The sequence below is a fragment of the Dendrobates tinctorius genome, unplaced genomic scaffold (assembly GCF_039654945.1).
Source record: "Dendrobates tinctorius isolate UK_male_01 unplaced genomic scaffold, ASM3965494v1 ptg000060l, whole genome shotgun sequence".
Lineage (NCBI taxonomy): Eukaryota > Metazoa > Chordata > Amphibia > Anura > Dendrobatidae > Dendrobates > Dendrobates tinctorius.
The window spans coordinates 74247652-74265542 of record NW_027361728.1 but is presented as its reverse complement, the minus strand read 5'-3'; the positions used below and the strand labels follow the sequence as shown (position 1 = coordinate 74265542).

At 43.0% G+C, this 17891-nt stretch overlaps 2 protein-coding genes across 2 annotated transcripts in view; one reads left to right on the top strand and one right to left on the bottom strand.

Annotated features, from left to right (window-relative positions):
• Nucleotides 1-17891, top strand: part of MED12L (mediator complex subunit 12L) — a 1194146-nt gene that overhangs the window by 818414 nt on the left and 357841 nt on the right.
• LOC141092679 (uncharacterized) lies at nucleotides 2032-3906 on the bottom strand. The gene is made up of 2 exons (XM_073579052.1): nucleotides 3649-3906; nucleotides 2032-3538 (listed from the first exon to the last, which is right to left on the bottom strand). The coding sequence occupies exon 2, from the start codon at nucleotides 3301-3303 to the stop codon at nucleotides 2065-2067; it is 1239 nt and encodes a 412-aa protein (XP_073435153.1). The 5' UTR covers nucleotides 3304-3538; nucleotides 3649-3906; the 3' UTR covers nucleotides 2032-2064.

Below are 17891 nucleotides of genomic sequence, written 5' to 3'. Positions count from 1 at the left end.
TGGACAGTATGCAATTTTCCCAACTGTTTGGGAGCTGTTGATGGGAAACACATACGGATCATCAAACCCCAAAGAACGGGATCTGAGTACTATAATTACAAAAAGTACTTTTCAATAGTACTCATTGCAATTGCGGATGCCGGATGTATGTTTGTAGCAGTGGACATTGGAGCATTTGGCCGTGGTAATGACTCGCAGGCTTTTAAAAACTCAGACATGGGCCGGAGGTTGTATGGCAACCAATTTAATTTCCCTATGCCACGGCCTCTTCCTCACACCGAAGCTCCGCCACTGCCCTTTGTAATGGTTGGCGATGAGGCTTTTCAAATGTGCGGAAACTTACTGAAACCCTACTCCAGCCGGGACTTGGACCACACCAAAAAAATTTTTAATTACAGGCTGACCAGGGCCAGAAGAACTGTCGAGTGTGCTTTTGGGATTCTTGTTTCCAGATGGCGAATTCTGGGCACGGCCATTAATCTTAAACTTGAAACAGTCGATGAGGTGGTGAAGGCCTGTGTGGTTCTACATAACTTTGTGATGGCTAAAGAGCACCCGACCTTTGAACTGGACGATGATGCTCCTAACCCATTGCCTGAATTCACTCAGCACACTCTCAGGTCATCCGTTGAAGTTGGCCAAATGAGGGACAAATTTGCGGCCTACTTTATTTCTGATGTAGGACGGGTGCACTGGCAAGATGAAATGGTGTAATGTTGTTGTTTATGGTAATAAAAATCCTTATTTGATACCATTACTGAGTGCACTATATTTTTTAAACTCCGATTAATTAAAAAACTTCCCATGTATAACTGAATTTTGTTATGTTCACACACCTGGGCAGGTAAATACACATACGAGTTAAAATGCAGCATTGCTAGTCTGCGTGAAATATATTGGAATGAGCAAAGCTGCAGGCCATGAATCAGGAAACAATTTTTTTTCAAGATAAAATTGTGCAAATAGTTTAAAACAAAGTATGTGATTTTCTCAAAACACAACACTCAAAACCCAACCCCAATGAAAGTCCATGGGGAATACAAGTCAGCATTGAGTGGATGAATGTAATCTGCTCCATTAAAAGTTATTACACTAGGCCTTGGAATGACTATACTAGGCCGTGGTATTTCAAATATGAGTATACTAGGCCTTGGGGCTAGTAGTATATGTGAAATACCACGGCCTAGTATAGTCATACCAAGGCCTACTGTAATAACTCGATTTTTAACAACTAGCATCTTGTTTCAACAAAAACAAACTGGTGAAACTAGAAAGAAACTTATTTTTTAGACAAGTTTCAACAGTTTGTTTTTCATGAAACCAGATTCTATTTGGTAAAACTAGAGTTATTACACTAGGCCTTGGAATGACTATACTAGGCCGTGGTATTTCAAATATGAGTATACTAGGCCTTGGGGCTAGTAGTATATGTGAAATACCACGGCCTAGTATAGTCATACCAAGGCCTACTGTAATAACTCGATTTTTAACAACTAGCATCTTGTTTCAACAAAAACAAACTGGTGAAACTAGAAAGAAACTTATTTTTTAGACAAGTTTCAACAGTTTGTTTTTCATGAAACCAGATTCTATTTGGTAAAACTAGAGTTATTACACTAGGCCTTGGAATGACTATACTAGGCCGTGGTATTTCAAATATGAGTATACTAGGCCTTGGGGCTAGTAGTATATGTGAAATACCACGGCCTAGTATAGTCATACCAAGGCCTACTGTAATAACTCGATTTTTAACAACTAGCATCTTGTTTCACCAAAAACAAACTGGTGAAACTAGAAAGAAACTTATTTTTTAGACAAGTTTCAACAGTTTGTTTTTCATGAAAACAGATTCTATTTGGTAAAACTAGAGTTATTACACTAGGCCTTTGAATGACTATACTAGTCCATGTTATTTCACATATGACTATACTAGCCCTTGGGTTGGTTTTTAACATGTATTTACCCATCAGTGTGTGTGAGCGGCGCAAACAACATTAATGAAACTTATTAATGGTGAACCACAAATGTAAATTTATTTTTTATCACAAAAAAAAAATTTAAAAATTATTTTTTACGGCGTTTGGGGGCAGATGGTTTCAATTTGGGGGTGTGCAGGGAATATGCAACACTTGCAGTTGAAGACGGTGTTTGAGGGGAAGGGGCAACAAAACTTGTGGGGGAAGGTAGTCCAGTTAAGGGAATTAAACTTGGAACACTTGTAGGAGAGGAAATCTGTTCAGTTACATTAGTTGTAATGGCATGTCGCCGTAGGCTTGTGTGCCTGGACCGACTTTGGCCCAATGCCCGCCTTGATTGATTTCGCCTTGAAGTAGGGGCAAATATGGAATGTAGGTCCCCCGTCTGCTGGTATGGCTGCTGCTGCTGAGGTGGCGGCTGCTGCTGCAGAGGTTGCGGCTGCTGCTGAGGTGGCGGCTGCTGCTGAGGTGGCGGCTGCTGCTGAGGTGGCAGCTGCTGCTGAGGTGGTTGCTGCTGCTGCTGAGGTGGCGGCTGCTGCTGAGGTGGTTGCTGCTGCTGCTGAGGTGGCGGCTGCTGCTGAGGTGGCTGCTGCTGCTGAGGTGGCGGCTGCTGCTGAGGTGGCTGCTGCTGCTGAGGTGGCGTCTGCTGAGTTGGCTGCTGCTGCTGAGGTGGCTGATGCTGCTCTTCTTGTTCAGTGCTCGTCCTTGCAGGAGGACTGGTGGCGGCAGTGATGGCCCAGGTTTGCAGAGTGGTGGTGGCAGGGCTACTACATGTTGTTGTAGCGGCAGGGCTGTTCCATGTTTGCCTAGTGGTGGCTGAGCTCCACGCATGCATGGGATTGGCGGTGGTGCTCCAGACAGGAGCAGCGCTTGCCATGGTGGTGTCGGTGAAGTGACCAGCTGCACTCAGACTTGTGGTGGTGTAACGGTGGGTGTCCAGCCTTTGAAGAGAGGTGTCCGTGCAGTGGTATGCAGCACAAGTCGGTAGTGAGGTGAAGCGAGTCAATGGTGGCACAGGTGGAAAGGACACCACTGACTGCTGACCGTACCGATTATGCTGCATAGCCTGCAAGAAAGCATTGTTGCAGGCCTGCAGCACATTCAGCTGTTGATCAGGACTAAGGTGTTCCGCCATGCCCTTTTCAATCTTACTAAAAAAATGGTGTGCTGGTCTGTTGAGGTCGGCCTCCAGACGGTCAAGGCGCTGTTCTACAGAATTGAAGCGGTGTTCAAAGTGGTTAAAACCACGTTCCATCAGTGCAAAACCGCTTTCAACTCTGTCGGACAGTGACTTGAGGCTGGAATTAAATGTCTCGCTCAAATGCATAAACTCGGGCAAGACATTCCTTTCCAAGGCCCTCTGCCGCTGGCGGGTAGTGCCCGCATAACCAGTGGCAGAGACCTGGGACAGGGGAACACCTGATGGCCCAGCTTCCTGGTCACCAGCTGTGTGTGTGTGGGACCTGCAAGGTGCTTCCTGGCTGTCGGATGGCTGGGACGGGTCAGAGGACGTCCGACGAAGGACCGCTCCAGGGCCAGGTTGCAGGGTGCTGCTCCAGGTGCTGTGGAAGAAAGGAAAATCATTACTACCATGCCTTTACAAGAAGCATCAGCTGTGGATTAGAAAAACACAGATTAATAAAAATAAAAACCCAAAATGTATAATACTTACGATCTTGTGGCAAGGACCGGTCGTAGGAACTGCAACGCGTGATAGTGACGGTATCTAGTTCTGGTCCTTGACGCAGATCCACTGCGAACCTGGCCCTCAGCACGAACATCACTGTTGAAGCGGTCCTTGATCGAACGCCAACGTGTTCGGACTTTGTCCACTGTTGATAAAAAAAAACAGTGCCGTCAAGTACAACAGTCACTGCTTCACAATTTAGCAATACAATACTCAAAGCAGTCACTGTAGACCACGATGACACTGTTGGGTTTCCTGCTAGAATACGCCTAGCACGAAACCCAACAGTGCCGTCAAGGACAACAGTCACTGCGGCACAATGTAGCAATACAATACTCAAAGCAGTCACTGTAGACCACGATGACACTGTTGGGTTTCCTGCTAGAATACGCCTAGCACGAAACCCAACAGTGCCGTCAAGGACAACAGTCACTGCGGCACAATGTAGCAATACAATACTCAAAGCAGTCACTGTAGACCCCGATGACACTGTTGGGTTTCCTGCTAGAATACGCCTAGCACGAAACCCAACAGTGCCGTCAAGGACAACAGTCACTGCGGCACAATGTAGCAATACAATACTCAAAGCAGTCACTGTAGACCACGATGACACTGTTGGGTTTCCTGCTAGAATACGCCTAGCACGAAACCCAACAGTGCCGTCAAGGACAACAGTCACTGCGGCACAATACAGAGCAGGGAAATACTCACTAAACGCCTTTTTGGCGGATGCTGTGGCGCTGTCCCAGCCATCCATCAACGCTGCGGCCACCTCATTCCATAGCCGCCGTGTCACCACATTGTCCTTGTACAGCCGGTCACGGCTGTCCCACAACGGCGAACGCTCCTGGACCAGGCTGATGAGCTGCTCATTATCCAGGTAGACGTCTTCATCCCGTTGTGGAACCTAGACAAAACACATTCATTAGAATAATCAAATTTAAATTGACTAAAAAGTTACAAAAAAAGAAAAAAAAAAAAGAGTAAAAATAGAAGATAAAAAAAAAAAAAAAACATTACAAATCATTTGATACTTACATTACGTATCACCACCGGGACTTGGCTTCGCTGCTCCTGCTGTTCGCCCTCACTATTCCCGTCCGCAGATGATGATGACGATGTCTGAAAGTTGAAAAAAACGTAAGAGATTTGGAGAAGCAGCAGATATACTTACCAGATGCACGAAAATAATCACCTCACGGTCTGCTTGCGCCAATTCCTGCCGCGATGGGGAATACTCCGATTCTGAAGACATACTGCATGTAAAAATAATAAAAATCATTAGTACATACATAATTTAAAAGGACAGGCATATAATGTAATATACTCACATTCTTCGCTGATATAATGTGTTCTTGGTTGAATGTCTGCTCTTCAATCTGTCTAGTGTAGTAGTGGCAGAGTTTTGGCAGGCACCTCCTTTATATAGCCTTTTTTTTTTGGACTTTAGAAGATTCTAACTAGGATAAAAAGTGGACACCACCCAAAAAACGCTGCGCTAAAAAAGCGCATACCTGCGCATGCCAGTGCGCACGTATGCGCATCCATAGGCTATAATGGCCATTTTTAGCGCAAAACGTGCGCATACGTGCGCATGCGATTTTTTCAAGGGCCAAAAAATGCAACATGCAGCGTCTGGAAAATACCATCGCACAACCCAAAAAAACGCAGCGCATGAAAATCGCATACATGCGCTTACAAGTGCGCAGGTATGCGCACCCATGTTAAATATAGGGGAAAAATCGCATGCGCACGTATGCGTTTTTTTCCAGCGCTAAAAAACGCAAATGTGAAACCAGCCTAACATATGTAAAATGAAAAAAGCTGCAGACAGTGGTGGTTCTGAGAGACTGTGGCTTAGGCAACTTTGGCTGTGTATAGTTCTGGGGCAAATTCTGGAGCATTCTTAAAGATAAGATGCAATATTGCAGTGGCGGTGATTGTAAGTCTATGTTCACATGTCCAGCAATGATCCGTTCGAACGAATCCAGCAGCAATCCGTCGGCAAAAAAGTTGTTCAGGTTTTTAAATAGCTGATCCCTTCTGGTTCTGTTTTTAACATTGAAATCTATGGAAAACAGATTAATTCATTAGCCATACATTATTCTTTCATTTGTAATGGATCCACTCTTTGCTTACTGGATCTATTACAAATGAAAGTAAATCGGATGGCTAATTAATGCATTGGTTTTCCATTGACTTCAATGTTACAAAACAGATCCAGCAGAGATCAGTTATTTAAAAACAAGTTAAAAAGTTTTGCCTGCATAACCATTTTGCCAATGGATTGCCACTGGATCCGTTCTAATTGATCACTAGTGGAAATGTGAACATAGCCTTAGGTCGGTGTCACTCCTGCAACTGCAATGCGAGAAACTTGCGCGAGTCTCTCGCCTCAATACCCAGCACTGCTGCTAGCAGTCGGGACCGGAGTGTGCAGCTGAATGTATTTCTATGCAGCCGCATACTCTGGTCCCGAGTGCCGGCAGCAATGTCGGGTATTGAGGCGAGAGACTCGCGCAAGTTTCTCGTATTGCAGTTGCAAGTGTGACACCGACCTTAGAAGAAAAGAATCATGTTTGGATAGAACCACCAGGGAGTTGCTGATATGAGATCTTTGTCTGATGTCGTCTTCTTCTTGCAAGTAACGAATGGTCAACTCAGGATCAAAGTTGCGTAATGGTGAAGTTACTGTCACTACTTCTGCTTATGTAATTAGGTTAAGCTGAAATACAGCAGAATCCCAGGTATGGATTTGGACTACGATAAAAAGGGAGGGATTTTTATTATAGTGTTTGGTCAGATGTAGGAAATTCCCAGATGCGGCAGTGCACCATCACACATGAAGTTGACACAAAACCTGGAAATAAACAATGAGGCAATGTATGTTTCGGAACTGGAGAGCCGTCCATAGACGCACATTCTGTGTACAACCTGATTTGCTGCAACTGTTCTTGTGTTTTGCGGGGATCTGGCCGACAAAGTGTGCGAGTAACTATCAAGCGATGTATCCTAGTTAAAGACTGCAGCCATTTGCATAGCCCTGGAAGTAATTCTCTGTGCTTCATTTTCAGAAAAAGAATTATTATTGTTTAGCAGCATAAAGTCTTTGCAACATTACAATGTGGGTTCCACTACAATGTACAAGATTTTTGTGCTGTCTGGACAGATAAAGCGGATCTGTCTCCATATTATGTTGTCCTTAAAAAGGATACAAATAGAGTTGAGCGATACCGTCCGATACTTCAAAGTATCGTATCGGATGGTATCGGCCGATCTTTAAAAAAAGTATCGGTATCGCCGATTCCGATACCGGAAGTCCCATTCAAGTCTATGGGACTTCCGGTATCGGAATAAGAAAAACCCTTTCCTGCCCTTGTACAGCCTCTCTGGGGTCTGTACGGGCCTTTCGGGGGGCTGTGCCGGCCTGCCAGGGGGTCTGTGCAGGCTCCGGTGGTCTGTGCCGGCCTGCCGGTGGTCTGTGCAGGCTCCGGGGGGCTGTGCCGGCCTGCCGGGGGGCTGTGCCGGCCTGCCGGGGGGCTGTGCAGGCTCCGGGGGGCTGTGCCGGCCTGCCGGGGGGCTGTGCCGGCCTGACGGTGGTCTGTGCAGGCTCCGGGGGTCTGTGCAGGCATCGTCCGATGGGACTACAAGTCCCATCGGGCGATGCCTGCTACCATGACAGTGATTGACACATTAGCCAATGATGGGACAGTAGTAGTCCCATCATCCGGCTAATGTGTTAAATGTAAAAAAAAAAAAAAAAAAAAATTACATGCTACATACATACAACATGCATACTACATACATGCTACATTCATACTACATACTACATACATACTACATTCATACTACATAAATACTACATGCAACATACATACTACATATATACTACATGCATGCTACATACATACTGCATGCTACATACATACCACATATATACTACATATATACTACATGCATGCTACATACATACTACATGCTACATGCATGCTACATGCTACATACATAACACATATATACTACATGCATGCTACATACATACTACATGCTACATACTACATATATACTACATGCATGCTACATACTACATACTACATACATAACACATATATACTACATGCATGCTACATACATACTACATGCTACATACTACATATATACTACATGCATGCTACATACTACATGCTACATACATATTACATATATACTACATGCATGCTACATATATACTGCATGCTACATGCATGCTACATACATACTACATACATACTACATGCTACATACATACTACATATATACTACATGCATGCTACATACTACATACATACTACATGCTACATACATACCACATATATACTACATACATACAATACATTCATACAATACATACATAGACATACAGTACATATAACATAGAGTAACATACTTACCAATACTTGTCACATTGTTCCCCGAAGCCATTGTCTTTTCCGGGATAAATATTAACATAACAAACCACAAAAATACTCACCCACGATCCGAAGCAGTCCACGAGTGTGTCCCACGACGATCTTGGGTAGAGAACTGCAGCATCAGCTGTTGCTGCCGTTCTCTACGGGCTGCAGGAATCCAATGACGGAAGGTAGGTATCCTTCCGCACTGTATTCCTCCGCCACTTAAAAAAAAAAAAGTCCCTAGTCTCACTTTATGCCATTGCTGCGTGGGAAATTCCCACACAGCAATGGCATAAAGTGAGACTAGGGACTTTTTTTCCAGTGGGGGCAGCAGAGGAGCTGCTGTGGCGCCCCCAGGAGTACGGTCGCCATAGTGGCGTTACCCCCCTCCTAAGGAGTGTGATGGCACGCTTGGAAGCAATGAAGGGTCACTCTATCAGGTAGTTGCAGCACACAGCACAGTTCCTACTCCAGGCCAGCAGGGGGAGCTCTGAACCTAACTGCTGAGGAGCTGCTCTCTGATGTTGGGAGGAAGAAAGCTAGTTAGTTGTTGCAGAGAGAAGGAAGAGTGTGGACATGTGGAGACGAGCTGGGGACTGAGTGGGAGTCAAGCTCACCCCTAAGCTGAAGCGCAGTGACCGGACTCCTGCATCCGAGGCTGTGTGGATACTAAAGGTCCCACAGCAGAAACCGGAGGAACAAGACGCTATAAATGCTCTGTTCCCACTGTAGGGATTCTACTCGCCCCATTGCAGTGTGAGACAATCAGGAGGCAGGTTCCTTTAAAGTTCATGGGGAAGAGTCCTGAGGAGATCATTTGCATATTCCCAGTGCCTTCTGGGATAAGTGAAGAGTCTCCGCGAGCTCAACGATCAGTGGGTTTTGGCCGTTGCAGCTGAAAAGAGGAAATCGGAATTTTGGCTCATCTTTCATCGTTTTTAAGAAATCTCAATATGGAAGAGGCCAGGAGCCATTTGGTGAGCTGCATTTCTTGCTACATGTTCACAGACTTACCAGTGGAAATTCCCACACAGCAATGGCATAAAGTGAGACTAGGGACTTTTTTTTTTTTTAAGTGGCGGAGGAATACAGTGCGGAAGGATACCTACCTTCCGTCATTGGATTCCTGCAGCCCGTAGAGAACGGCAGCAACAGCTGATGCTGCAGTTCTCTACCCAAGATCGTCGTGGGACACACTCGTGGACTGCTTCGGATCGTGGGTGAGTATTTTTGTGGTTTGTTATGTTAATATTTATCCCGGAAAAGACAATGGCTTCGGGGAACAATGTGACAAGTATTGGTAAGTATGTTACTCTATGTTATATGTACTGTATGTCTATGTATGTATTGTATGAATGTATTGTATGTATGTAGTATATATGTGGTATGTATGTAGCATGTAGTATGTATGTAGTATGTAGCATGCATGTAGTATATATGTAGTATGTATGTAGCATGTAGTATGTATGTAGTATGTATGTAGCATGCATGTAGCATGCAGTATGTATGTAGCATGCATGTAGTATATATGTAGTATGTATGTAGCATGTAGTATGTATGTAGTATGTATGTAGTATGTATGTGGTATGTATGTAGCATGTAGTATGTATGTAGCATGCATGTAGTATATATGTAGTATGTAGTATGTATGTGGTATGTATGTAGCATGTAGTATGTATGTAGCATGCATGTAGTATGTATGTAGCATGCATGTAGTATGTATGTAGCATGCATGTAGTATGTATGTAGTATGTATGTAGTATGTATGTAGCATGCAGTATGTATGTAGCATGTATGTAGTATGTATGTAGTATATATGTAGTATGTATGTAGCATGTAGTATGTATGTAGCATGTAGTATATATGTAGTATGTATGTAGTATGTATGTATTATGTATGTAGTATGTATGTAGCATGCAGTATGTATGTAGCATGTATGTAGTATGTATGTAGCATGTAGTATGTATGTAGCATGTATGTAGTATGTATGTAGCATGTAGTATGTATGTAGCATGTAGTATGTATGTAGCATGCATGTAGTATGTATGTAGTATTTTTTTTTTTTTTTTTAAAACATTTAACACATTAGCCGGATGATGGGACTACTACTGTCCCATCATTGGCTAATGTGTCAATCACTGTCATGGTAGCAGGCATCGCCCGATGGGACTTGTAGTCCCATCGGACGATGCTTGCACAGACCCCCGGACATCAGCACAGCCCCCCGGCAGGCCGGCACAGCCCCCCGGCAGGCCGGTACAGACCCCCACAGGGTGCACAGACCACCGACAGGCCGGCACAGCCCCCCGGCAGGCCGGTACAGACCCCGGGCAGTCCACACAGCCCCCCGGCAGGCCGGCACAGCCCCCCGGCAGGCCGGCAGAGACCCCCGGAAGGCCCGAAATGACGGCGCATCATGATGCGCACACACCGCGCATCATGATGACGTCAGGCCGTCAATCAACTGAACTTCCGATTCCGATGCCGAATTCCGATATTGAAAAAATATCGGAAGTCGGTATCGGAATTCCGATACAGCAAGTATCGGCCGATACCCGATACTTGCGGTATCGGAATGCTCAACACTAGATACAAACAGTAGGAGGACACATCCGCTTCACTACATGATGAGGTTTCATAGAATACAGAGATGCCATTCAGTGACGGACGCTCCTCACAGTATAACACTTAATTCTGAGAAACTGTTCTCTTGTGTTATGAGTAATCAGAAGTCTGTTTTCTAAAAACAACAGTGCAATAAAGTGCAGACCCATAAAGGAGGATTAGACTGCTCTGTTCTTACTTACATGAATAAGACATTGACAGAATGGAGATCGCTGATCCAGATTAAATCTCATCTATTAAATTTACATTCCTAAAATGGCCTCTTGCTTATTTAGTGGAGACAATTACTGCGTCTGTCTATAAAGGAATGCACATCAAGTATCATGTAATAATTAATTATTATAATGCAGAGTGGATTGATTCATTGCTGTAAGTTATTGATGGCAAAGGCTGCGTGCTCACGGTCAGGAATAGCAGCGTTTTGGCTGCAGCTCACCATTTTGTGGTATCAAGACACAAACTGCAGTTGTTAATTGTATACTATACATTTTTTGGAAAAAAGTTATTAATAAATACAATTCACATATACCTTCATTTGGCAATAGATGCTTATTTTTTATGGGTGAAAGGTGTTTGGTTATCACTAGTGTTGAGCATTCCGATACTGCAAATATCGGGTATCGGCCGATATTCGCTGTATCGGAATTCCGATACCGAGTACCGATATTTTTTCAATATTGGATACTGGAATCGGAAGTCCCCATAATGCAATGAGCCACTGTTGTGGCTGTGATTGGCTGCTGAAATGATGTCATCATGATGCGCGGTCTGTGCGCATCATGATGCGCGGTCTGTGCCGACTGCGAGGGGCCTGTACCGACTGCGAGGGTCTGTACGGGCCTGCCGGGGGCTTGTGCCGGCTGCCGGGGGTCTATACGGGCCTGCCGCAGGCTTGTGCCAGCTGCCGGGGGTCTGTGCGGGCCTGCCGGGGGCTTGTGCCGGCTGCCGGGGGTCTGTACGGGCCTGCCGGGTGCCTGTGCCGGCTGCCGGGCGTCTGTGCGGGCCTGCCGGGGGGTCTTGTGTGTGTGCAGGCATCGTCCGATGGGACTACAAGTCCCATCAGGCGATGCCTGCTACAATGACAGTGATTGACACATTAGCCAATGATGGTACAGTAGTCCCATCATCCGGCTAATGTGTTGAATGTAAAACAAAAAAATATATATATACAGCGGGGAAAAAAAGTATTTAGTCAGTCAGCAATAGTGCAAGTTCCACCACTTAAAAAGATGAGAGGCGTCTGTAATTTACATCATAGGTAGACCTCAACTATGGGAGACAAACTGAGAAAAAAAAATCCAGAAAATCACATTGTCTGTTTTTTTTTTCATTTTATTTGCATATTATGGTGGAAAATAAGTATTTGGTCAGAAACAAAATTTCATCTCAATACTTTGTGATATATCCTTTGTTGGCAATGACAGAGGTCAAACATTTTCTGTAAGTCTTCACAAGGTTGCCACACACTGTTGTTGGTATGTTGGCCCATTCCTCCATGCAGATCTCCTCTAGAGCAGTGATGTTTTTGGCTTTTCGCTTGGCAACACGGACTTTCAACTCCCTCCAAAGGTTTTCTATAGGGTTGAGATCTGGAGACTGGCTAGGCCACTCCAGGACCTTGAAATGCTTCTTACGAAGCCACTCCTTCGTTGCCCTGGCGGTGTGCTTTGGATCATTGGAAGGAGGTTTGCACTCAAAATCTCACGATACATGGCCCCATTCATTCTTTCATGTACCCGGATCAGTCGTCCTGGCCCCTTTGCAGAGAAACAGCCCCAAAGCATGATGTTTCCACCACCATGCTTTACAGTAGGTATGGTGTTTGATGGATGCAACTCAGTATTATTTTTCCTCCAAACACGACAAGTTGTGTTTCTACCAAACAGTTCCAGTTTGGTTTCATCAGACCATAGGACATTCTCCTAAAACTCCTCTGGATCATCCAAATGCTCTCTAGCAAACTTCAGACGGGCCCGGACATGTACAGGCTTAAGCAGTGGGACACGTCTGGCACTGCAGGATCTGAGTCCATGGTGGCGTAGTGTGTTACTTATGGTAGGCCTTGTTACATTGGTCCCAGCTCTCTGCAGTTCATTCACTAGGTCCCCCCGCGTGGTTCTGGGATTTTTGCTCACCGTTCTTGTGATCATTCTGACCCCTCGGGGTGGGATTTTGCGTGGAGCACCAGATCGAGGGAGATTATCAGTGGTCTTGTATGTCTTCCATTTTCTAATTATTGCTCCCACAGTTGATTTCTTCACTCCAAGCTGGTTGGCATTGCAGATTCAGTCTTCCCAGCCTGGTGCAGGGCTACAATTTTGTTTCTGGTGTCCTTTGACAGCTCTTTGGTCTTCACCATAGTGGAGTTTGGAGTCAGACTGTTTGAGGGTGTGCACAGGTGTCTTTTTATACTGATAACAAGTTTAAACAGGTGCCATTACTACAGGTAATGAGTGGAGGAAAGAGGAGACTCTTAAAGAAGAAGTTACAGGTCTGTGAGAGCCAGAAATCTTGATTGCTTGTTTCTGACCAAATACTTATTTTCCACCATAATATGCAAATAAAATGAAAAAAAACAGACAATGTGATTTTCTGGATTTTTTTTCTCAGTTTGTCTCCCATAGTTGAGGTCTACCTATGATGTAAATTACAGACGCCTCTCATCTTTTTAAGTGGTGGAACTTGCACTATTGCTGACTGACTAAATACTTTTTTTCCCCACTGTACATACTACATACATACTACATACATGCTACATATATACTACATTCATACCACATACATACTACATACAACATGCTACAGACATACAGTACATACTATATTTATACTACATACATACTACATATATACTACATTCATACTACATACATGCTACATACATACTACATATATACTACATTCATACAACATACATACATACATACTACATACATACTACATTCATACTACATACATACTACATATATACTACATACATACAACATGCTACAGACATACAGTACATACTACATACATACTACATATATACTACATTCATACTACATACATACTACATACATACAACATGCTACAGACATACAGTACATACTACATACATACTACATATATACTACATTCATACTACATACATACTACATACAGTATATACTACATTCATACAACATACATACATACTACATATATACAACATTCATACTACATACATACTACATACATACTACATATACACTACATTCATACAACAGACATACATACATACTACATATATACTACATACATACTACATACATACTACATATACACTACAGTCATACAACATACATACATACTACATATATACTGCATACATACTACATACATACAGCATGCTACAGATATACAGTACATGCTACATACATACTACATACTACATATATACTGAAATTCATACTGCATACATACTACATTCATACTACATACATACTACATACATACTACTTACATACTACATGCTACAGACATACAGTACATACTACATACATACTACATATATACTACATTCATACTACATACATACAACATGCTACAGACATACAGTACATACTACATACATACTACATACTACATACTGTATATACTACATTCATACTACATACATACTACATATGTACTACATTCATACAACATACATACATACTACATATATACTACATATATACTATTCATACTACATACATACTACATACATACTACATTCATACAACATACATACTACATACATACTACATATATACTACATTCATACAACATACATACATACAACATACATACAACATGCTACAAACATACAACATACATACAACATACAAGCTACATACAACATACATACATTCATACAATACATACATACTACATACATACTACATACAATACATTCATACATTCATACAATACACACATATAGACATACAGTACATATAACATAGAGTACATACTCACCATTACTTGTCACATTGTTTCCCGAAGCCAGTGTCATCTATGAAAAAATATGAAAATAACAAACAAGCCATATACTCCCTGATCCGCAGAAATCCACGTGTCCAACGCCGATTTCCCGTGGAGAACAGAAGCATCAGCTGATGCGACCGCTCTCTATGGGGCTCCAGGAATCCAATGACGGGAGGTAGGTATCCTTCCGCACTGTGTTCCTCTGCCACTGTTAAAAAAATAGTCCCTGGTCTCACTTTATGGCAAAAGCTGCGTGGGAACTTTTTCACACAGCAAGGCCAAAAGTGAGACTAGGGACTATTTTTTTTTACAGTGGCGGAGGAATACAGTGCGGAAGGATACCTTCCTCCAGTCATGGGATTCCTGGAGCCCCGTAGAGAGTGGTCGCATCAGCTGATGCTGCTGTTCTCCACGGGAAATCGGCGTGGGACACTCGTGGATTTCTGCGGATCAGGGAGTATATGGCTTGTTTGTTATTTTCTTATTTTTTCATAGATGACACTGGCTTTGGGGAACAATGTGACAAGTATTGGTTAGTATGTACTCTATGTTATATGTATTGTATGTCTATATGTATGTATTGTATGAATGAATTGTATGTAGTATGTATGTATTGTATGAATGTATGTATGTTGTATGGTGTATGTATGTTGTATGTCTGCAGCATGTTGTATGTATGTTGTATGTATGTAGTATGTATGTATGTTGTATGAATGTAGTATGTATGTATTGTATGAATGTATGTATGTTGTATGTAGTATGTATGTTGTATGTCCGTAGCATGTTGTATGTTGTATGTATGTAGTATGTATGTATGTTGTATGAATGTAGTATATATGTATGTAGTATGTATGTTGTATGAATGTAGTATATATGTAGTATGAATGTAGTATGTATGTTGTATGTATGTAGTAAGCATGTAGTATGTATGTATGTATGTTGTATGACTGTAGTATATGTGTAGTATGTATGTATGTATGTTGTATGAATGTAGTATATATGTAGTGTGAATGAAGTATGTATGTTGTATGTTTGTTGTATGTCTTTAGCATGTTGTATGTATATTGTATGTATGTAGTATGTAGTACGTATGTATGTTGTATGAATGTAGTATATATGTATGTAGTATGTATGTATGTTGTATGAATGTAGTATATATGTAGTATGAATGTAGTATGTATGTTGCATGTTTGTTGTATGTCTGTAGCATGTTGTATGCATGTTGTATGTATGTAGTAAGTATGTAGTATGTACACTCACTGGCCACTTTATTAGGTACACCATGCTAGTAAGGGGTTGGACCCCCTTTTGCCTTCAGAACTGCCTCAATTCTTCGTGGCAGAGATTCAACAAGGTGCTGGAAACATTCCTCAGAGATTTTGGACCATATTGACATGATGGCATCACACAGTTGGCGCAGATTTGTCGGCTGCACATCCCTGATGCGAATCTCCCGTTCCACCACATCCCAAAGATGCTCTATTGGATTGAGATCTGGTGACTGAGGAGGCCATTTGAGTACAGTGAACTCATTGTCATGTTCAAGAAACCAATCTGAGATGATTCGAGCTTTATGACATGGCGCATTATCCTGCTGAAAGTAGCCATCAGATGTTGGGTACATTGTGGTCATAAAGGGATGGACATGGTCAGCAACAATACTCAGGTAGGCTGTGGCGTTGCAACGATGCTCAATTGGTACCAAGGGGCCCAACGAGTGCCAAGAAAAAATTCCCCACACCATGACACCACCACCACCAGCCTGAACCGTTGATACAAGGCTGGATGGATCCATGCTTTCATGTTGTTTACGCCAAATTCTGACCCTACCATCCGAATGTCGCAGCAGAAATCGAGACTCATCAGACCAGGCAACGTTTTTCCAATCTTCTACTGTCCAATTTCGATGAGCTTGTGCAAATTGTAGCCTCAGTTTCCTGTTCTTAGCTGAGAGGAGTGGTACCCAGTGTGGTCTTCTGCTGCTGTAGCCCATCTGCCTCAAAGTTCGACGCACTGTGCGTTCAGAGATGCTCTTCTGCCTACCTTGGTTGTAACGGGTGGCAATTTGAGTCACTGTTGCCTTTCTATCAGCTCGAACCAGTATGCCCATTCTCCTCTGACCTCTGGCATCAACAAGGCATTTCCGGCCACAGAACTGCCGCTCACTGGATTTTTTTTCTTTTTCGGACCATTCTCTGTAAACCCTAGAGATGGTTGTGCGTGAAAATCCCAGTAGATCAGCAGTTTCTGAAATACTCAGACCAGCCCTTCTGGCACCAACAATCATGCCACGTTCAAAGGCACTCAAATCACCTTTCTTCCCCATACTGATGCTCGGTTTGAACTGCAGGAGATTGTCTTGACCATGTCTACATGCCTAAATGCACTGAGTTGCCGCCATGTGATTGGCTGATTAGAAATTAAGTCTTAACACACAGTTGGACAGGTGTACCTAATAAAGTGGCCAGTGAGTGTATGTATGTATGTTGTATGAATGTAGTATATATGTAGTATGCATTTAGTATGTATGTTGTATGTCTGTAGCATGTTGTATGTATGTTGTATGTATGTAGTATGTATGTATGTTGTATGAATGTAGTATATATGTAGCATGTATGTAGTATGTAGTATGTATGTATGTTGTATGAATGTAGTATATATGTATGTAGTATGTATGTTGTATGAATGTACTATATATGTAGTATGAATGTAGTATGTATGTTGAATGTATGTTGTATGTCTGTAGCATGTTGTATGTATGTAGTAAGTATTGTAGTATGTATGTATGTTGTATGAATGTAGTATATATGTAGTATGTATGTATGTAGGTATGTTGTATGAATGTAGAATATATGTAGTATCTATGTAGTATGTATATATATATATATATTTTTTTTTTACATTCAACACATTAGCCGGATGATGGGACTAGTACTGTCCCATCATTGGCTAATGTGTCAATCACTGTCATTGTAGCAGGCATCGCCCGATGGGACTTGTAGTCCCATCGGACAATGCCTGCACACACACAAGACCCCCAGCAGGCCCGCACAGACCCCCAGCAGCCGGCACAAACCCCCGGCAGGCCCGCACAGACCCCCAGCAGCCGGCACAAGCCCCCGGCAGGCCCGTACAGACCCCCGGCATCCGGAACAAGCCCCCGGCAGGCCCGTACAGACC

Excerpts from the sequence above, each read along its gene's own strand:
- LOC141092679 (XM_073579052.1), bottom strand. The coding sequence starts at position 3,303 with ATGCATTTGAGCGAGACATTTAATTCCAGCCTCAAGTCACTGTCCGAC.